This window comes from Hirundo rustica, chromosome 8, assembly GCF_015227805.2.
Source record: "Hirundo rustica isolate bHirRus1 chromosome 8, bHirRus1.pri.v3, whole genome shotgun sequence".
In the NCBI taxonomy this organism is placed as follows: Eukaryota; Metazoa; Chordata; class Aves; order Passeriformes; family Hirundinidae; genus Hirundo; species Hirundo rustica.
In genome coordinates this window covers 20,848,724-20,872,235 of record NC_053457.1, presented here as the reverse complement: position 1 = coordinate 20,872,235, position 23,512 = coordinate 20,848,724, and the positions used below count along the sequence as shown (strand labels likewise).

The 23,512-nt window shown below is 38.7% G+C and overlaps 2 protein-coding genes across 5 annotated transcripts in view; one reads left to right on the top strand and one right to left on the bottom strand.

Annotated features, from left to right (window-relative positions):
• Positions 1 to 11,596, bottom strand: part of DNTT (DNA nucleotidylexotransferase) — a 134,269-nt gene extending 122,673 nt beyond the window's left edge. The window contains exons 1-2 of one of the 3 annotated variants that reach the window (XM_040071201.1): positions 11,459 to 11,596; positions 10,130 to 10,348 (exon numbers count right to left, since the gene is read on the bottom strand). In XM_040071201.1, coding sequence (XP_039927135.1) covers positions 10,130 to 10,138 — 9 coding nt within the window. In that variant the 5' untranslated portion in view covers positions 10,139 to 10,348; positions 11,459 to 11,596. Of the gene's footprint in view, positions 1 to 10,129; positions 10,349 to 11,026; positions 11,429 to 11,458 lie in introns of those variants that run through there. The other 2 variants (XM_040071202.1, XM_040071200.1) reach the window with 2 other exon arrangements.
• BLNK (B cell linker) overlaps positions 1 to 23,512 on the top strand; it is a 94,888-nt gene that overhangs the window by 18,388 nt on the left and 52,988 nt on the right. For both annotated transcript variants that reach the window (XM_040071193.2, XM_040071194.2), the window contains one exon: positions 13,134 to 13,180. In XM_040071193.2, the coding sequence (XP_039927127.1) occupies positions 13,134 to 13,180 (47 nt within the window). The remainder of the gene's footprint in view (positions 1 to 13,133; positions 13,181 to 23,512) is intronic.

Below are 23,512 nucleotides of genomic sequence, written 5' to 3'. Positions count from 1 at the left end.
TGGGTAGTCACAGTCATATGTGAAAAGCAGTAGAAAATACTAATTTAAGCATTTAAAATATTAAGTAATAAAATTTACTTTTATTACTTAATGGTTGTTTTTTTTCTTGACTGAAAATAAAACACCTCTGTTTAGGTTATGTAGGAGGTACCCACCACTATGGGCTATTTCATTAATATATACGGACAGGTTTCTAAATTATTTGGTTTTCTAAACCTGCATGTCTGAAGTTTAAAACCTGTGTTTCCCTCCCCTCCAAGAAAAATAAGTGAATGCAAAATACAGATTTAACAACAACACCCATCCATTTCATCACCATCTTAAATTATTTGGGAGTTTAATTTTTTCATTTTTTGCACTTTTATTGCACCAGAAATAGCTACAAGTAGTTGGAACCTATAATTGAAGTAATATGGTCATGGCTAGCAGCTAGAACGAATTCCATTTAGTAACTAGAATGAATGAAGAAAGCCATGCTATAAAATAGCACTTAGAGTATTTCTTGAACGATGAAGAAATTTAAGTAATCAAAACTGCCTGGGTTTACCCCCAAAGAAGTTATTTTCTTTTGCTCATGGTCAATTAGAAAAGAACTGGATTCACATTGATAATGAACTCATTACAAACCTTTTAACACAGTGGGGGATTAACTTCTACTAAACAAACAATTGGCCAACAATTGATAATTGACATATCAAAATTCAAATGTCCTCTCTTTTTGTGTTCTTTTCCTGTTTTACAAGTGTATATGCCCAATTGTAAGGATGGCTGTTATGTAATAGCAACATCTATTATTGCCTCTTGACTTTCACAGATCATAAAATCATTTAGAGAGCACCATATTTTTTATATTAGTGCTCAGTGTTCACACAATTCCTAGTTTGCTTCTGCATGTAAACAACACTACATGACGGTCACTCTATAAAATTTTTTAAAACCTTGATTAAAGCATTTAAATATAAGAATGGAAATGTTTACTCTAAGCTAAATTTCAGTATTAGTCAATGGTTTGAGGGTGAAAAAGGGAGAGATAAAATTAACCAACAGTGACTTTTTCCTAAAAAGAAACTACTCCCACACACAAGGAAACTGGGGTTAGGAGAGTAATTTAAAGTTATCTTGTTGGTCACTTCATCCCAGCATAAATATCACTGGCTTCCAGATACCATTATAATGACAGGCTAATATTAGAACTGCTCAAAAATATGTGAATTGTTTTCCTGGAATGAGCTTATTTTTGAAGCCATGTGAATCTTCAGAAACTACTAGGATGTGAAAGGACATTTGCATGTACAATTTTGACCTCTTCTCTTGCTCTTTGCCTGCTAATAAATTTCAGCTGCTTTGTGTTTTAACACTGAAAAACTTTCAGTAGCTTTCAAAGCTCAACTTTTCTCAAAGAAAACATGCTGCTTTTCCTTTCTCCCCACTGTCTGAAGTCTGCACAAGCTTGGTAATAGATTTAAAGACACACTGCCCCTAGATGGTGTGATGGCAGCATACTGAAACTCAAGTGTTGTTTTATGAACTGCCAGGAAAGGAAAGAGTGTCTGTGTGTCAGTGGAAATTTGCAATTTTTTTGTAAGCATTTAATCTTGGCTGTCAACAACATGTTGGGTCATTGACTTATAAAGCCTTGAAACGGAAATATTTATTTTTAGACACTTTAAATATATATTCTGGTATTTATTTCACTTCAAGAGCCATGGTTGCTAACTACTGTAATTTAAAGTTAAAAAACTGGTAGAAAAAGTTTTTTTCTAAAGGAGATTCATGTGTATTTATATATAGTGGAAGAGTCATTTCAATGACATTTGGCATCATTTTTATAACCCATACTAATCGCCTTGCTCACAATTAACTTGGTTCACTTCAAGATTGGGCCCAAAGGAAGTCTGCTTCAAATGCATCCCTGAACACTATCTAATGCTAGAAAATCAATGCAGAATATAGTAAGAGCAAATAAAAAATTAATCTTTATAAAATTATAAAGATTATAAAAGCTGAATACTTGGGAGGTTTGAGAACTTTAGATGTAGACAGACTACCCTGGCTACCGTGAGGTGTCAAAGAGAAAAAGATGAAAAAAACCCCAACATTAATGAAGATTCACCAGGCTGACAGGGAAGGGAAAGATGCACATGCTGGCTGCCCCAGGACCTTGATTAAATATACAGATCCAGCATGAAATCCAAATAAAGAAATGTTTGTGCATTAAGACCAAGCAAGAATACAGGAATATATAAAACACAAGTACTGTATCACTTACATACTGATAGTCTTTAGAGCAATCTATATGTGCACAGGAACACCACAAATTTAACCTAATATATTGAGTCCTGTATCCAAAACTAGATTTCCTTTTTCCTATCAAAATCAGATAGATACACAACACTTTACAAACAAGTCATTATACTGTTAAATTTCCATGTAAAGAACAAAAGAGGTGAAAAACTTTCAAAGCACCTTTTCCTTTGCTTCTTTCTAACTGACACTAACGGTTCAGGTCTTGACAGCTAAAGTGAAAGGAAATTAAGCCTCCCAAATTAAGTTACTCTCTACCTTGATAGCTATCCCCACAACATCTATCATCAAGAAGCATCATTAGCACCAGACGTGTTGCACTGACAGAAGACATTGTTGATTGCATTAAACCAGAAAATACTTTAATTAAACCATTTAAAAACACCAACAAATTTATTGACATCCCAGAAAGACGGGATATTGCAGTATGAGGGAGGGAATGTCTCAGGCTGTCTTTCAAATTTCCAAACTGCAAAAAGCAAAGCAGATGTTTAAATGGAATATTCTTAAGCACTTTGTAGCCGAGTACTCACTGAGAAAGTTTGCAAAGCTCTTTGTGCCACTGGTACCCACTGAGTAATACTGTGCTAGTCTTTGGCTTTGCCCCTTCAAGATGTGGCTTTCAAATTTTGGGGTTGTCCTGGCCATAAACCACTAAGCAGCACCCTGCTCTCTGTCACAGCCCAGGAGAGAGGTGATGACTGTGCTGTACCCGTCCCTTAGAAGTCCTCATGGACACTCACTGCTGTGACCCAACAGAGATTTTGTTCACACTTTGAATGAAGATATTTACAGACATAGGCATGAGTAGTTGTTTTTCTCCAGGGGCAGAAATAGTTTCTTCTGTTTGAACCAGAGACACTTGCATGCACAATTGGCAGAGGGTATTTTCAACACCTAACTGTTGTGAAGGTTGAGCTCTTGCGGCAACTTAGACAGGTGTGCTTCACAGTAACAGGTCTTAATTGTGCTCAATCTTGACACCCCTGCTCCTCACCTAAATTATCACTATTTGTGATATCACTCTTGTGTTTTGTCCTACTTGCAATGACTGCCAGCCAGCACCTTAAGGTCTACCTTTCCACAAAGTTATTTCAGCCACTGAAATGCAGCAGTGGTGATCTTGCTGTTGGAGTCAGTGATTACTCACTATTAATAATATTGCTTGCTGTGGCTGAGGTAATGTGAATCAAGCAAACCAAGTGCCCATTTTCAGGAAGCCTACAGATATAGATAGGTGACATACATGTGACTATGTGAATTAAAGGGTATCCATACACGACAGCTATGACCATTGAGATCAAAATCTAAACAGTGGAACTAAAGCACAACCTCAAAAAACTAAGTATAAAAGGAGGTACAGCAAATCTATTCCACTATCCAGGGAGTACTACAGAGTCAAGTAGCTCAGCACATTTCAAATGAGCAACATTTGAAATTGTTTCTTCAAGGTAGATGCTCAAGGAGCTTATGGGATGGTTTCTTTCCTAAGAGAAGACAGCCATCAAAGTTTTTAGGGTAGACAGGTATGTACTAAGCCACATTTGGTTTCCTTTTTCAGTAAGAGTATTTATTCTTATAATTAAGATTTGCTACTTCTAGTTCCTTTGATGAAATGTAATGTGCTTACAATTATGCAGATGTTCTTTCTTAATCTTTCAAGAATATATAGGTTTTGCTTTTAAGACTGCTGCAACAGCTTAACTGTTGCTGACAGCTTCTGTCATAGTATTTGCTCTGAGAGGCAAGATGATTCTCATAGTCCTCTACAGCTTTTTTGTGCTCAGCTGTTTCCCAGCACTCCTTGTTCCAGCTGTTTTTGTCTAGATGCAGGAAAGCAGAAGGCAGCTGATTCTGCCAGCAGTGTCAGCAGGGAGCACATCTGCACAGTTCCCAGGCCCCTGGCCACCAGGGGAGAGCTGAGGGTCCAATGTCACCCACTTCTGGGACTCTCTAAGATTGATCCCACTGCTCCCGACAGCCTGACACACCTGGGGAGCACCTCTGTTTAGTTACTTGGCTTGTATAGCAGCCATTAACTAAGATTTTGACTTAACTTTCCCTAAGAAAGAAGAGTGCTTGTCAGTCTCAGCCACCAGTGACCTGAGAATTGACTCCTGATGTGCTATTTCCTGTCATTTTCAGTGTCCCTCATGAGAGCAGGCTGGAAACAGTCAGTACCCAGAAAACTGAGTTTTGTATTTCAGTGCAATGCACAGAGCATCTTGCACCCACTCAGCCATTGCTTACAGACATTACTCTTCCTACTAACTCAATATTCAAATACTGAAAACACCACAACCATTTTAGTTCTTGCCTCCTCCCACCCCCTTACTAAGCAAATTAGATGAACTGAAGGGACTTTTTCATACCTGCAGAGATGTCTGCTCAGTTAAAGAAACACCAAATAATAAAATCAGATTGTTTCAATAGGAAAGATGAGCTAGAAAGAAACAGCACATAATCACATAGCCAAGGGCCAATCTCTGTTTTCACAGCATAAGCTAGACACAGAAGGGCACCAATTGACCCAAAGCACCTGCATGCAGTTCCTGGAACAGGACTCAGGTAGCTGGAAGCAGCAGCTGGCCTCAGACCTGGTTCAGCCCTGACCAAGGCAAGATTTTTAACAGAAGCCGACAGCGTCAATTCTGCTACGTGTCACCACGGAACTGGGTCAACAGCATATTGAACTCACACTTTGGGCTGAGTCCTGAGGAAAAGAGAGTTCTTAAAGAACCAGGTCTGCTTCTAGAAGGACTCCTCCATACTGAGGACATTTCTGCAGCATGTCCTATTCTCAGGTGATTGGCATTTTGACTACAGACTAGAAATATTTTCCAGGACTTAATTCTTCGATGTGGCCAGAAATGGAACTTTTGACACTTCAATATTTCCTTTTGCTCTGATTCAGAAGGAATGGTTGCAAAGGTCCCATCAAAGTAAAAATAAAGTGCTTTGGAACAACTAAGGCAGTAATGCTTATATGCCTCATTTGGGACTTTTACCTTATATTAAAAAACATGAAAACGAATTGATTCAACTTTACCATTTTTTTAATAGAGTCCTAATCATCAGTGAAGTGAAAGAAGCCCTGAAAAAACACTTGTTTTAATTGATGAAGCATTCTTAGAGATAAATGTTTCTGCTAGAAGAATTTCAGCTGGCCCTTTTGAATTCTCTTTTCTCAAAAAGAAAACAAACTTCCTAATCTTGCAGCCTACATCAGCAGAGGCTCTGCTGCTTTTTTGCTGAGGCTAAACTTCTGGTGGTCACAGTTATTTCTATATGTGGTAACTTCCTTCCTCTTTCAAACCCTAAAATTCAATTCCCTTAAGCATATACTGGTGCATTACTACAAGGATATGGGAAGTGCTCTTATTTTCTGTGTTCCAGTAAATGTCTTTTCAATAAGGACATGCAAATACAGAGAGAGCTTGGCCCATAGACCATTACACTGCCAGGGAAGAAGACCGTAAAATTTCTGAAAGCCTTGGAAACCTCCCCTCTCTCCATCAGGTCAGCCTAAGACTAATGGGGACATAATGTTGCAGGAAAAATAACATGACCTTTCTCAATGTATGCACTATATAAACAGATTCATACTGCAAATCAAACTTGCTGTCTTAGAACAAGGCTATTTCTGCAGCCCACTTGCAAGGAGGCCACCATTCATTCCACATTGAGATTGAATTAAACAGGTTCAAAAAGTCTTGGACAGTCAAGTATGAGCAAACAATTCCTGGGGTATACAATAGGTTGGAAACCCTAGATCCTAAATAAATCACAGGTGAACTCACCTTCAGCACAAATAAAGAGTAAAGGGTCAACTAGTTTAATGTTTCGCTGAGCTTTCAACGTGAGACAGTACTATTGCAATAGGCAGTTTTCTCAGAACAATGCAAACCACAGGGGTTCACTGAGCTACTGCTGAAAGAAAACATCTTTCAGCTGAGGAAAAAACCAGGTTTCTAGTATCTCAACAGCTAAAAAAATGTGGTAGGTGAGGTAGCAGAGAATCCTTGGAACCATACAGCTCAATGCATATTAAACTTTATCAAATAATTCCAAAGCCCCTTGGTTTTAATTTGAAGTGTTAGAGCAGCAATACAATAGACAGATCTCCATCAGTGTAATAAAGTCATTCCAGCTGCCCTAAAGAATGTAAAGTACTCTACTGTTTCTTCCAACAAGGGAAACATCTAGATCCCAAACTCCCACTACCTGTTGAACACAGCTCTTTGTAACCCAATATTAGATGGGCTTTTTTTTTTAACTAAAAGCATGCCTGAGGACAAAATAATGGCAGAATTCCATGATGAATGACAAATCCACAGCAGTGGATTTACAACAAGCACATCCTGAATATATTCACTTGCTACCACCACTGCCAGCAACACAAGTACTTTCACTATGCAAGGTTTTATATAAACCAAATGCAGAGACAGCTGCTCTGAAATCTTAGAGATCTCATGTATATTAACAATTCTGCTGCTACTAGCAGGACTTATCCTTATGCTTCCACAACTTTGGAAAGGCGTCAGTGTCCAAGAGGTAAGAAGAAGCCCCGAGGAGTGCAGACAGAGTCAGAGTGGCTCTGCATACAGAAACTGGCCTCATGTCATTGCAACCGCTCCCACTCAGACCCGAAAGGTCAAAAGCTTATTAGAACTGTTAAGCACCTGTACTGGATTACCAGGTTCAGGACAGACAAGATTGCATCTCCCAGCTCTGGCTGGCACAACTGTTAACAGCTAATCTCCTCCTTAGAGAGCTGCTGTGCAGCAAACAGGATTGCTGCTCGGCTCTGCTTTCCCACTCAAGCACCAGGCTGGCCTATCTGAAATGACAGCTGCTGTTTCTTATGCCACTTCTATAACTGTGACTCAAGCCTCATTGCAGAATGTCAACATTTGTGTTCAACAAATATGATTCACCATGTTTTGAAAGTAACAGAAATGGAATGATAGAGGCAGCATATGATTCACCACAGCCTTGAAACTGCACTGAGCTATGCTGAATTAGAATTATGCTACCGACATTATTTACCTCTGAAATATTTGCAACAGTTATTATGAATTGAGAAGACTGTAAAATAAACACTCACAATCACAAATTGACCAATATAGTTTGACAATTCTTGCCACAAACTGATAACCCCGAAAAAATAACCTATGGTTTTTTTCCCCCCACAGTGCTAAATTACAGTTTCACTGAAGCACGCTTGCTTTCCTTCTTCCTTCAAATTTGCCTTTGTCTTCACACAGTCTTCTATTTCTGATCCCTTTCATTTTATTATCTGGAAGATAGATTTGAATGATGCTTTTATATTTTTCCATGTTCATTTTAAATTGTACCCTTTGACTGTAGGCATGGTGCCCCTAAGCCATGTTTTAAAAAACAATTGATATTTTTTGCATATCTTTGCTTGTTATTAGCAATTCATAAATTATGCATATAATGGTACTGAAGGCAAAGATAAATTAAAGTCTCAGTGGGGCAAGCGTCATGCAGAGTTTTAGCAAGGGATTTTTTCTTCAAAGGCACTAAAAACATAAGCTAGACAACACAGAACAATATTTTTTAAATGACCTTTGAACAAAAATGTGAATTAGAAATTATTATATTAACCATGATTCAGCAAATGAAGATGGGAACTATTTAAGCACATGCCTGCATACTTTATCAATTCAGAGCCCACATATCTTGTCTGAATTCATGAGAGATCTCAGTTTTGGCCATAAAGTCCTGCTTCCTCTCCCAGAGGAGCTTACGCTCGTGAGTAATGCCACACTTAGAGAAACACATCACAGCTGAGGCCTGACTTCTGTTCATTCATAAGAGGTCTGAGATTGGGAGCTGCCAAGCAGTTTCCCAACTGACCCTGAAGTTCTGTAACTCTTTACCCTCACCTTTTTTTAACCCTCATGCCCCTTTCGACCTTTTCTCCTCTAATGAAATTGTTCATCAGTTCTCTAGCACGAGGCCATGCATTCAGGAAGATGACCCACAACCTGGCATTATATAAGTGAGATATTACTAAAAGAAGCAAGTCTTAGTTCGAAATGCTCTGTAACACCCAGCTAAAGAACAGAGAATTGCAGTTTTAGTGTGCAATATAGTTACAATCTATTAATCTGCTCTGCAAACTGGTCTCACTAAAGCCACGTTGCACACAAAGTGCTGTTGCTACCACTAGATGTCAGTTTTACACACTTTAAAATGGCCAATGCCCTTAAAAATAGAAATTCTCCATTCGCAGTAGAAACAGCTCTCTGTTATGTCATTCTTTCTGAACTGACCTTTAATTTTAAGTGTCTCACATATTATTTACCTTCTCTCCACTTCTCCCCCAGCCCCTCGGGGCATAGGTCTCCTCTATTAAAGGAAAAAAAAAAAAATCTACTATGCTTTTATTCCATTATTTTCTCAGTCTGAGACACTGGCAGGTTTTGCCAGATATCACTGACAAAAGTCTGTATCTCAGGTTGTGTCTCTGAAGGCCAATGCTGAAATCTTACTTTTATTCCCCAGAGATGTTTTTTATATTCTATAAGGACACTTTTACTAAGAAATGCCATTACATTTTTTTACTAAGAAATGCCAGCGTAATTACAGATAAGCTTCCATGCCAGTTAATAAGGGCTATCATTGATATGGCTTACTACAATTCTATGATTTTTTCAGATTTTTACTTACACTGACTGCCTAAATGTAAACAGTTTTTATTTATACTTCAAATCTCAGTCTCGCAAAAGTCATAAATGTAGCTGTACATTCCTCCTATTCTCCTACAAGGTCTCTTTTCCTAAGAACAATTTTCATTAACTAGTCTTAACAAACTGAATACAGAGCTTCTGTATTGTGCATTTACTTTATCACAACAAAATGGAATTTCTTTTTGCCGGGTAAATCTATCTTTACTTCCTCCCGCTAAAGAAAAATCATTGAAGAAAATCAGGAGGAAGTCAAATTCATTATACATTATTCCATTCAAATATATGTATACATGCACAAGAAGCAACAAACATCTCCAAAGCTGTCCATGCTCAGAACTGGCAATGTTCCAGAACATAATTCTGCATTTTTATAAGGTAATGACACGACTGTCACCTTACACGCAGTTGTACTGCCTAGATAGCAACAATTTAGCTAGCAATGCACTATGTTTGTTAATCAAAATGTCAAAGGAATCCCCCCACCCTTATTCACATCAAAATCTGACATTTTACAGCTCCTACTGATCCTTCACAGCTGTCTTGGATTATTCACTGTATTCTTTGCACCTGCAGCCATAATCACCTCATCCAAGTGCTTGCCTACCAGAAAGGGCTGGAAAGTAAGGAAGAGGAAAGATGTACTTCAATGAACTTCAAAATAGAGTTAAAAACGCTGTATCATGCATTCAACTCTATCAACAACCTTCCCCAAAAACATCCAAAAACATTTTTAGTGACAACTCCATTGAAACCATTCCTCTGCACAACCTCAGCAACCATAAAAGCATAGCAAAAAACCTCCAAGGCAAACACAGAATCCAAAACACATCAAGTCCCATGACTGCAGACAGCAATGTTCATGGCTTAGGAGCCTTTCTTAGAGAAGTGCTATGCCTGGGGCAGATAAGGGTGTCATATATGCTACATATTGTGTTGCAACGCTTTGCCCCTTTCCCTTTGGCTTTCTACCACTCACTCACTATCCCTTATCCACCTACCAGGAACCCCCAGGAATGCAAAATGCCCTAAATCCCACCCAGCCAAGGCGTAAGAGCCACCCACATCCACACTGCTCCCTTGCAAGCGCATGCACAGAGGCAGAGTACCTCAGACATGCCAGATCACTCTGCAGGCACTGCACAGCCAGGGGCATGAGCCAGTCTGAAGTTCTCCAGGTGAAAATTCACAAAACGCACTCGGGCACCCGCAGCTCCAGATTGTACCGATGGTACCTTGGCTTTGCCTTTGATGCAAGGTGTCTCCTTTGCCAGCAGCCACGGTGGCAAACAGCTACAGCAGGAGAGGCTCAGGTCCAAGACGTGCTTCTGCAAGTAAAGGAGCAAAAGACACACCTCAAACACTTGCACTGCTACAGCGTTTCTCTCACTCCTGGGTGCTTGATCTGCAAACTAGGAATTTTGGTGATTCTGAGCTACTGAGAAAGTTGATGTTGGGTGAATGAAGCAGGCAGTAGAAATGAGGAGATCAATAGCAGGCTAGAAGAGAACAAATTTTTTATATGCTTTCTAAATTATGCTCTAACATAAAACTGTAAACATAGAAACCAGAACAAACAAGCAAAACAACAAACCAAACACACCTCCCCCCCAAAAAAAAAAAAAAACCCAAAGCCCCAAAAACTAAACAACAATCTGTCCCTTTACTTCCTCATTGTATATTTGACCAGTCAAATCCCTCCAGGAAAGAAACGATTTTAACTTCTTCTTTATCGCACATATTCATTTGCAACTTATTCCATTCATGCCAATATGAATCACAAATAATGTATATCATAAGCAACAACAGAAGCAGTGGTTAACTAAAACCTGGAAGCATTACTCATCTTCCCACAAAAGCTGCCATGTAATTTCAAAAGTGTTGAGTTGGCAAGATATTTTTGTACTCTTTCCTAGGATCAGAATTCTGCTGTTAAAGAGCAGCAGCAGCTGCTCTTTTCAATCTATAGTGCATTTTACTGAAGAAGGGAAAAAAAAAAAACAAACCTTTCAGCTGGACCCTTAGGTATCAATAATTTCAAACCAATGTGTGAGACACATAACTTGATCCCCTCATTGAAGATTGTCCCGGGGCAAGAGAAATAGGTTAAAACTCTCTCAACAGAACATTCCCCAATAAAGGAATTGCTTAGATCCATAGCTTCCTGCTCTACCAAATTCCACTGCAAGTTTCAGAAGTGCCTGATGGACCCCTACACACAGGACCTGCCTGCGTGGAAAGGCAGCTGTGCTTAGGCAGCGTGTTCCAGCCAGCAGCACCTTGGAAGGACTGAAAGTTACACAAGCTATTTCTCTGAAATCACCAAGCCGTTATCCCCCGGCAATCTTCATACGTGCACGTAAAGGTTTAAACACCCTATTTTACAAAGGAAAGACAGTGAACAAGATCAAACCCTTGCAACAAAAAAGCATAGCTACCTCCGCCTCTCCTTTAAAAAGTGCCAGAGGCGGTGGGGGAGCAGCCCTGCTCCTGCTGGTCAGTCATCTGCAGAGGCAATTTGGTGAGTCTCCACTGCAGCTGATGGAGCCAGGCGAGCCCGGGTGGGTCTGTATGCCAATCACACAGCTCAATACTGTCTCAAATTTCCTCAGGAATTTGCTGATTTCTAGATCTGCTGGATCACCTGCTAATTACCATACCCACTACATGCAGATATGCAGCTGCTTTTTGTTACAGTGTAATTACAGGCTAAGTATTAAATATAGGGGCATCTCTACTGTCTGAAATGGCATATTTTCACAACAAATACATCAAAGAAATGCAGAGATTCACTGGAATTTAAACATAGACTGAGGAAATACGTTTTCTCAGAGAATGTGTTCTCATACACTTATTAGTGTCTCCATTTGTATGCCTGATACAAACCCATCTATCAAGCTGATGAGATGGTGAGAGAAAAGGCAAAATAGTTTGGTTTGGGGCTGATGGCTGGGACATTATTCAGGAAAAAAAAAAAAAATGATAGATCTGAGTAAACATCAGTCATATTACATATGACTGATACATACTACATACAAACATCACACATACTACATACATCAGTCAAACTCAATATCACTGAGTTCACTGGAAAGTATTTCAGAGATTTCACATCTGCTATAGGCATGCCTAGGAAGTGTCAGGAAATACACAAATTAATTTCCTCTTCCCGACATAAAAATAGATGAAGGGTTAGAATTGCATCTACTAAATGGATATGTTTTCAGCCTTACCCATCCTCTGCTGAAATCTGTGCTGAAAAAGGGGGCATTTTAGCATTAGAAGGTTTCTGGACTGAAAATATGAGATCTCACACTTTGTCTTAGTACAATCCAGAGACTTTACTGGGAATTTTGCACTAAAGAAAAACCCATAGATAAAAAAAGGTTTTATTTAGACTAACTTAAGACTCTGACTTGAGAGGTTTGCTTGCAAGATGCACACTAGCTTGAACATCAAAAGTACTGAAAAGTATTGCATTAACTCCTTGTTCACCTAGAGGTAAAACATATAGAGAGCTACACAAACTATTGAAATAATTTGGTAAAACTCTTTCCAGTACCTGCATTAGCTTGTTCAGCACTAGAATGGGCACTTTATGTGCCAAGGTAGCATAGTACAAATTCTATTTCTTTTTCATCACCAGCTTTTCATGTGTTGAAAAGAGCTTTAGAACAAGAACAGACCAAACATGAGGTTAATAATATCCCAGCCATTGTTAAAGTATCTTCCACTCAGCCATTGTACTAATCTGCTGATTTGAGTGAAAAAAACACAAAGAAATTCTGTGGTGAAGAGACCATATTAAACGGCTTGCTTATCACTTCTTGAATGATTCATTAACCAGCCTAATTTAATCTGCCACATGCCTGGTAAAATTCCAGTTTAACAATGTAGTGTGCTACCAGCTTTCTAGAAATGTTACAACAGGCCAACAACAAAAAGTTAAGCATTAACCAAGAGGAGACAAGCATGTAGCTACAAAACTAAAAACTGTTTTTACAGGTCTCCCTTTCATTCACTTTTTAAAACATCATGTATTTCACTTCTTGAATTGCTCTTGACTAAAATGATCTTCATTTAAACTATAATACCTGTTCTCTCTCTTTTCAGAAAGCATCAAATTCTGAGCTGAGCAGATTCAAAACAATGCACCAACAGTAAGTGTCTCATTATTTTCCATTTCCCCACTGAATGACAAATACACTTCTACTCTGACAGTTGCTCTGTTAATAAATCAGGAAAAATAAGAATTGAGACCTCCTGCTCACGTGAACTTTGACATTAATTGATGGGGGTGGAACTTCCCCAGGATTAGGATCCTGGAATGTTTACAAGAGCTGTGGTTCAGATCAGCTGACAGGAAAGTCTCTTCTGCACTAGATGCTGGCTGTTATTCTTCCTCAGAACAGAAAGGGACAACCATAATATTAGTAAAAGTACAAGTTCAACTGATTCCAGAACACAAAGGCTCTTTGCTTGTATTGTATTTGAGGTCAAATTTTCAGAATTGGTTCATCTGCTACTTGGGGATTCATTTAAGTGATCAGTTTAACAGAGTACGATGTTGAAAGTAATTTAAATTGAATGTAAATACAGGACTGAATAAGCAAATACGGATATAACAGTCGAGAAATACCTTCATATAACTTGTGACAAATCAAGTTCATTTCAAAGGATATCCTTAATGTTCAAATATATTATTTCTCTTGTAGTATTACACAGAAACAATATTAGAGAGTTTTCTCTATGAGCCAATGAAACCAAGAAGACTTCAGTTTAATATAGTGTGTTGCTGTTCTTCACCTAATTGTTATTATTCCATGTAGCTTTCCCATCCCCAACTAACTGGGAAAACATTTATTTAGAAATTGTTTCCTGAATTCCACTCTATTGGTAAGAAACTGGATAAACTTGAAGGCATTTTTACCAAATAAATTCCTATTCCTATTGATAGGAATTTGTTGAGAGTATAGGTAAATATTCTTCAGGTTTTAATTTAATTATTAACTAGATGAGTAAAAAAAAAAATCAAAGTACTTTCTTGCGAAGCACTTTAGTCTAATGGGACATAATTTTGAGAGAAAATGTAGAGAATTAATGTAAAGTCAACCAAGGATACATTTTCTGTTTTTGACATACGTGAATCTGATCTATGACAATACTGGGGCAAACAAATATGTTGAACTGAGGCCAAGAGTTGCACTTCTACTGATGCGACCATTCAAGCTTTGAATTCTCAAATTATTGGAATAACAAAAGTGTTTTGCCATATGAATTCTGTCGTCCAAAGCATTAAAATTCCTTAAATTCACGGTGTGGATGTCACATCCTCAGTACCAACTTCCAATCTAAAACCTGTTACTCTTACATCGTATTATTTGGTATTGCAAAAGCCGCATGAGTTTCCAGCACTAACTGGAGACAGTCTACATTGATCCACCTAGGACAGATCAAGTGGCCTGTTCAAGGATGTTCATACAGCAGGTAATTCCCAAAGGACCAAAACACTAAGCATAGATAAGCAGAAAATGAATAATTGCCAGACAAGGTGAAATCCTGTGTTTCTACTCTGTGGTCAGGGCTAGGTCTCTGCCTTTATGAGAGTTTCTTCATGAGGTTTCGTTAGGCAGGAGTTAATTGTCTGACTACCAGCAAAAGCTCTTTGCCTTTCCCGTTCTTGTTCAACACTTGATATTCCTATTTTCCACAAGATTTTGAGACTACAAGGCTGTAAGCGCTCTTTGAGCTAAAACACACTATTCCCCATTCTGCTGGGACATCTCATGACGGGGGTACCAGGAGCAATCTGCAGCCATGCTTGGGTGTGCTTCCCTGCCCTCTGCACCAAACACCTCCACTAACTTAATGCAAGGCTCTTTCCCCTCTAGCCAGTATCCTGCTTGTTCTCCTAGGGGAAAAAATTATCAGGGCAAAAAAACCCCAAAATGGTTTATCTGGAAAGAGTTTATCATAGTAATTCTGTTTTGATACCCTTAAGTAAACCTTTTTGCACTACATTTCTCATGAAGTCTCCTACTATATTCTGTTGGGTTTGCTATGTCAATGTTGGCTTTGACAGCCTAATGACAGCCCCATACAAACGAGTTCCCACCTACACTTAAAGCCACAGGTCTACCTAGGTTGTTTCTGAGCAACTCCCGAATATTAAGGTGATATTACCAAGGTGCAGTCTCTACTAGTGCCTTGCCCTACCCCTGAAATGCAATAATGAAAGATTTTTTTCCCCACTTGCTAAACAATATCAGAAGGGAGGTTCTGCTTTAAAACATAGACAGCAGAGTACTGAGTCACTCATCCAAACCCTCTCTGGAGCTGCCAGAGTTGTGCAACAAACTGCTCTCACAGGTTTACATGTTTTCAGCAATCCCCACAGCATGTTGAAATCTCAGGCTTTGCTTTAAGCCTTTCCTCCTGCACAAGCACCATTGTAATTTTTCACTCCACACAGCAGACTCAGTTGATAAACTTGGTAAACTGAAAGCCTGTGATCGCCCAAAACATTGAACTAGTTCACTCTCAAGAATGCCAGTACAACTGCACTTTGCAGATACTTCCCATAAGAGCATTTTCAAACACCTCACCAGTTACGGCCATGGGCTCCTTTAGTGCTGACATTTACGCCAGGGAGAACACTATATAGAAGAACATCGTGCTACATTCAGGAACACTGTTTAAGAGAGTGCAGGTGCCATAATCAACCTCATACCACAGATTTATGAGAATACTGGAACTTAGGGCCTTTCCAAACGTGCTTTCTTGCTGTGCAAATATGCAAATAAGATTGGCATTTATAACTGTATCCACCAAACCTCAGCATATAGGCTATAACTCAGTTATAAACATCTAGAATTTGGAAGCATCTCTCAAGAAAGAAATGTAATTACAGCTCCATCACCTCAGTGTAGATATCCCAAGACCTACAGTATCGGGTGTTTATGCAGAAGGTTTTTCATAATGCTTTCAGCTTACCCAAGTTTCATTTTCCCAGGGACCGTGAAATTAAAAGGCTGCCTTTGTAACTAATGTGATTAGAAATTCATCCCAGATCAAACTCAGATTAAATTTTGCTCTCACCTCAGGAGTTCTGGGGACTACTTTACAAAATCAGGACTAAAATCTTTCATCACAAAATCAGTACTTTCCATCACATGCAAATTCAGAAGCCTGTTCTGCCTGTGACAGATTGCCAGGTAAATGGGAAATCCTCACCTGCAAATCAGGTCTGAGGTGTCAGGTTCTGAGTTTACCATTTGTATATAGCAACACGCAGTTATGGAAGATCCTGGGTAATAAGTGAGCTGAGTTGCAGAACGCATAATTACAAGTTCTGTTTAATTATGGTATAGGCAGCATTTTGTCTCCTTTGCTTGAAACAAACATCTATCAATCTTCACTTCCATGAAAAATCTTATTACTTTATTCCACCAAGGATTTATAGCATATGCAGAAAAAAATAGCTATTCTTAAATCAAGCAAGTATTCTGCAATTAACAGTGATTTCTGGATTCGTTTCTAACATATTTTTTTATTTGATTTGAGCATATTTTTTAAAAACTCGAAACTGAAATTTTCTATCCTTGCCTTCCAAGAATAGCCAGTATCTTTTCCTGAATCAGATTGATAAATTCTCCATTGTAAGAGCTGTTACATACCAGGAAAGTACCTTTGTAATGCTGAGGTGTTCCACTTGAGATGTCTGAACTTGCATAGTTCAAACTGCAAGAGCTAGAAATGTTACATATTAACACCTTTTTCATTCTTCCCTCTCCACTCACATTTTTTCTTTTATTTCTTCATTATGAAGGTAAATAATTTAATGTGGAAAATTCACTTTTCAGCTTTTACACAGACATCAACACTTACATACATTTAACCAAAGACAATTCCTAACAAAAATACTAATAAAATTAAATAGAATTCTATGACAACTAGGCTGTTTCCTTAAAAAAAAAATTAAAAAGACAAAGATCTTTTGCTGTCTCTTTAAGCAAGATCCAGCAGTACAGGAATCTTGTCTTGTTCTGACAATCTGCATTTGGACTTTCCCCACTCCATTGAAAGCTTTGAGCTGAAAAACAAGGGAAGTGAATGACTGCTATTCCAATACTGAGTAAGCAGGAAAGATTTTCCCCTATCCTTGGGATATACCATAATATTTTCCTATTATCCTATGTCCTTTAAATACCACTTCTGACTCAGGCTGGATGTTTTATGTCTAAATCCATAGACTTGGTTCCTTGCTTTCCTTAGGTTTTGTTGTAGATTTAATGCCACTAAAAAATCTCCACTTATTCCCAAAACTGCAAAAGGCCAGGGCTGGAAATTCAGAAAATACCTCTTTATGCAGCAAGGCCTCCCAATAAAAAATTACATCTAAAAGAGACCAGAACAGGTTCCCAGAACATAACTCTTGTGTCACAGACACATGCATTATCTAGTCATTTTTAGCATAGAAAGTCTATGACAAAAGTCTACCCAGGCATCAAATACTTACAGTGGCATCCATTTCCTGAAGATTAGAATGAATTCTGGATAATCTCCTGTTCACAGGAAGATCTAGGAAATTGATTTTCAGCAAAGCAATGCCATGCTGCCCTCTTTTAGAGCAGCAGAAAACATCACACTTCTGCAACAGAAAGGAGGCAACAGACACTCGCATTGCAGCAGTGCCTCTTCCACCCTGCCATGAGCAATGGACACCTCTGCAACGACAGAGTTACTCAAGGATGAGGACAGGCCCCCACACAACTAAGGATGTAGCTGGAAATGACATTTGGCAGAGTTTATAGAGAGAAAACAGGTATCTGTATGCAAAAATCATTGGAATTCACTGGAGAATATACTTCAGTCTTCGAAAAAGATTCTAGAAATAATAGCAAAACAGTTCTCTCAAAAGTTTAAAATATACATAAATGCACAAAACATACAAGTGTGTGTTCTCTGATGAAGTCCTGACATGCAGATATTTGCTGGGGTCTTCCTACTTTTCAAGGAGCAGAGGAGGCAGTTCAGTTTTTACTGTGCTACATTACTGCAGGTGTGGTTAAAGTGGGAACCGACTTGGCAGTGTTTAATTTCTGTGTTCTGTGTACTGTATTCCTAACCCTTGGCTGAGCAGAAAGAATATATAACAAAAGGTTTTCTTTATGCACATAACACTGTTAGACTGAATTACCACTATTGTAGTTTTGAGGAAGGGCTTAGGGTTAAGATATATTGTCAGTGTTGAAGGGACTTTTTCCATTTCCTTGAAGATTGCATCAGGAAACTCCAATGAAATAAATTCATTTTGTCCCTTCTTACTGAAAATAATCCCATTCTTAAACAGTTTAAATAGAAGTTGATATTATCTGGAGGTCACCAAAGAACTGATAAAGTATGAAGATGTCAGAGAAAATCCAAAATTATCTCCCCACCACCCTTGATGTCATGATGGAAAACAGTTTCAAGCTATCTGAATATCTTCTTGGCACATTTTGCCCTCCCTATCCCAGCTAGGAAAGCACAGAGGCACAGATGTTGTGGCTTCAGCTGGATTATGTGTATATATGTATATGTATATATGTGTGTGTGTATGTGTGTGTGTATGTATGTGTATGTATGTGTGTATGTATGTATATAACACATATAAATCAGTACAAGCCTAGAAGTATCTCCAGAGTCTCTTCTTCTTCAGCCCTATGATTTTCCATTACACATTAACATTAATGTTCATTAACGTTCAGGACAATTTATGAATTAGAAAATTATAGAATTAGTGAACCTTGCCCAAGCGCTTTTCATGCTACCCTACCATGCTCAGCCATCTATGGAATGTCATTTGAGGGGTGGGGGTAACAGTTTCTTTAATATTGGAACTATGCTCATTTTTAGGGACCTTCAGCAAGATAGATAAGAGAGACTTTTTATTAACAGTGAGACAGACTAGAGATCTACCAACCCTCTTTGAAGAGCAGTAGTGGATTGGCCTCTGAGAACAAAGCCCATCCTGGTCCAGGTGGAGGGACTGTAACATTCAGCTTCATCTCACTAAGATTTTGTGAAAGTAGAAATCTTCCCCTTTGTTTGTACTCTAGGCCAGTCTAAATAGCAATGGAATGTCAGTCAAGTAGCAACTCAATTTGGGTACCAAAAATCAAAGAAATGGGTCATCTGTTTGGGACGCGTATGCAAATGATCTGTTTAGGTTTCTACGCAAAGCCAGAAGCAAAAACCAGAAAAGGAAGCTGTTGCCCAAATCACAAACCACTTCTTCACCAACATCATATTTCTGGACAGGATCCCGTTCCTCCACCCTGTCAGTTGATGTGCTTTCCTTTTCTCTATTACATGTCTCTCTTTTAGTTTCAATTCACTGGTCTTTCTTCCCTTTTAGAGAATCATATTTGTTAGTCAGAAAGTGCTGCACCTGGGACTCAAAACCAGAAGAAAATAACTTCTGGCTCATTCAAGCAATGAAGTGTGAAGGGCTATTAATTTATAATCTCATTTTAACAGAATTCCACATGTGCCCCAGCTCAAGTACACACTGGGCAGAAAACAGAACAGATGTCTGGGCTCATTTTGCTCCAAGTGCCCAAACTGGAGTCCTCTCAATTTTTGAAAGAAATACAATATTTAATTTACAGCATGTTACCAACATATATTTATGCTCTCTGCAGGAGGGACATTTCATTCTTCTTGCTTTAGACTAGCCTCTGTGAAAATGAGTGAAAATACAACCTAATTTTGCTTTTGTATAAGCATGTGGAGAGCTTAATTCATCAGTTCACATGTTTATGCTGTGATGTCAGGTGGTCTACGCACTATTTCTAAGATAGCGGAGGAAAATATTAAACCAAATCATGTAAACTTTATTCAGTTCAGAAATCAGAAAAGAACAGCTTGAGATAATATTAAACAGTGAAAACTGCAGTACTTAAAAATGGAGTCATCAAGACAAGCAAAGTAAAGAAATTACAAGACGAGCTGCAAGGAGAAGTTAAGGGACCGTAGCAGGAGGGTCAGATGCAGCTGCAAGCCAGACAGTTGGGGCTGCAGCAACCAGACACTCGAAACAGCTTCAGAGGAGGCTGCTCAGGGCAGCTGGGCTGGAAAAGATGAAGTGCACTTGGTAGGAATGCCACAGCAGCCCCTTGTGCAACAGAATTCAAGACCTGAAACCCAACTGTCTGAAACCAATAGAATTAACAACTTTGCCAAAAATACATATTTCAAAGATTTACCCCCAAAAAATGCAGAAATTGTGCTCAGCATGCAAATAAATACTTTTTTACTAGCACCTTCCTTATAAAGTCTCTCACCAAGAGCAAGCAATGGGAGGAATGTAAGATTACCTTAGTAACACCACAGACACTGACATGGAAGCACTTGTGCAGAACTGCATGCAGAGGCATTGAAGCTCTTCAACACATGACTCAGGGCATCAGAGACTCTCTCTGGATTGACAACCTGTAACCACCTAAACACAGACAGTATCATCATGTACATATTTATCAAATTATGAGCTTCTTCATGATGGCCTTCTCGTTTTCAGTGCTTCAGAGCACCTCCATGCTTGCAGTGGGTGCAGGATAGGGACTGAGGAGTTACCACCAGGCAGAGGAGCTGCTCAGCTGCCAGAGGCAGGAACACTGCTCTAATGGATGCTTGACATAACCAGAAATATCTTGTTTCATGGTGTAGCTCTGCTACATCTTCTTCCAGAGACTGCTCAGCTCCCACCAGCTCCAGCACAATGCTCCCCCCAAATACAGTATAAACACACTTCAAGTTTACAGTCTTGATGTTTGTTTGTAATTCTTAGAAATAAAATCCAGATATGCTCTGAATTCTTGAAGAGGGGAACTGTTTTCAGGCCAGACTATGGCCAGTCTTTTGCCACACTAACAGCAGCTTTCCTGCAGGATGCTACAATTTAGGACTACTCAGACCACACCTTGCAGGTTATTTTATCAAGCTCCTGGAGGACAGAGGGATTAAAGAGGATTGTCCATAGTAGGGAGGCAAGTCAGACTCCCTGTCCAAGTCTGTTTTGATCGGGACTGAGACTGCTGCTAAAAATTAGAATGGAACAGTATTATCTAATCTGTCTTTAAAAATATTTTATTTTATTCTTCCACAAACCATGCCTGATTTTTCAAATCTTGACAATCTCCTTCTGTTTCTAATAGCCAAGAATTATGGGAAGAAAAACAAAATGCGATTTTATGTATTTTACAGTTCTTATACTAGCTTTTCTGTTTTCCATTCTGCTCTACCTACTGCCATTGCACATTTCAGATACTCTCCAATGATATCCTTGACAGAGCATTAGGGCTCAGTTTCTTCTTCACAATTCTGGCACTGAGTTTGACAGACACCTGCTACCACAGCTCTGTCATTTCTCCTATTTAGTTCCTCACTGCACAGTTTCGTGGCTTTTTATTATTTTACCAAGCTCTCCTAATACAGACTATAAGCTAAAAATATATTACCATTTGAGTTAACATACCTTACCATGCATAAGTGTAATCAATCCTTTCCTAAACCACTGATCAAGCAGATATAATTAATTAGCTTTATCAGTATATTAGTTCCTCATTTCATTCCTCTGGCTCAGGGAATAATCTGAAGAATACATGAGAATATTAGACCTATCCATACTGTTCCTTTAATTAATAGATACTGCAGTTCAAGAACACAGAAGTAAAAGAATTCTTTGTATTGCTTGGAATGTCAACATGAATTACCAGCTGTATTCCTTTTATATTACTAGTACAAATATTGTCCACATATAGCCCACAAATAGATAGATTTAAATATGCTCTGAAAAGTTGTTCCAAAGTCAATTATTTCTTAGTATTATATTTTATTTTTAAAGAAATAGAAGAATGATTCACATGTATAGTCTTAGAGGTAATATCTGCTAGATTGTCCCTTTCCAGGGATTTATTCAAAATTACAGATAAACCAACTAATTTCAATAATTTCAGCTTTTAACCAAAAGCAGCACTAATTATGTGTCATATACCTCCATGCATTGGTATTTTATTGGGTTTTCCCTTAAAAACAAACAAAAAAAAGGCAGCTAAGTAAATGCTGCAAAATAACAAATGTAGCTAACTTCTGATCACAGACTTTACAGATGATGTCTTTCCAGCAACACTTTTGTACCATCATCAAGATGACTACAGTTTCAGATCCTCTGTTAATCACAAAGAACAATGGGAATAAAATTCCTCAGGATTAAAGACATGAACGCTCCCAAACCAGCCTAAGACAAAACCATCGTATCTGTATACACGTATACCTGTCATGTACCTTGCAGAGTCCACAGGATGGAGCACCCGTTTCTGGGAAAGCACCACTTTCTGGACAGATTTGAAGTGTTGCTCATTCACAGCCAATGCCCCAAGGACATTTTGAAACACAGCACCTCAGCACAGCTCCAGCAGACACCCAGGCTTAGGCTTAGAACTCATTCTACACCAAGCTCAAAACGTCCTTCCTCTATCACAGCATTTCTTTCTACTCTGACATCCTTGTGTATCAGCTTTCTTAAAGCCAGGCAGTTCTGGGCCAGCTCAGAGGTCTGTGTCAGGTGACATTTGTGACAGGAGCCTGCACCCAATGCCCCAGGAAGAAAAGAACGAGCGAATGGGTGCGGGTGGGAGCCTCCAGACACGTGTGTGAGCAGCACGTCACCGCTGGGCTGGAGTAACACCCCACTGACCACCCAAAACAAATGAAATTACACGCTGCACTTCGGCTCAGGTGGTATCAGTTCCACCAGGAATGAGAATAATAATAGAAATCTATAATTTCTTTAGAAGCCTCATGATACTCTTGAGTCGTTTTTTTCATAAAAGGAGCAATTCTCCTGTGAACAGAATGATGAAAGTTAACCGACCTCAAGGAAAGGTTAAGCTTGAAAGAAATCACAATGCTCAAGGAAAAGATACCTTAAAAACCAACAACTTCTCCCTGGAAGATTCTACTGTATCAGTATTGTCTTCCTATTTGCTAACTAATATGAACATTTTATGGCAAAAGCTATACAAATAACATACACCTTGAGAGTCATTTCAAATTACAAACAGCGCATAGCAAACCAATCTGCACTCGTCTGTCTGTTCATGAACATAATCCTGACTCAACATCATTGTGACAAAACAAACAGCACTGTTTCAAATGTACGACATAACCCCAGACAGACAGCTACAATACAGAGAAAGGTGTTAAATAGCTATGCTGCAGATGTTGGTAAAATTCACTAATAACCAGAAACCAAAAATCTTGTACAGTTATCATCTATGCATATTATTTGTAAACTAACAGTCAGAAAGTTTCTTCAAACACAAAATATGTTAGATTGTAATTTCCTCTATGCAGTGACCTTCTTGTTCTCTATTAGAACACTATATAAAAAGGGGGAAGATTGTTTATAAATAATACAATGGAGTATAATGATATTCGAATTTACATAT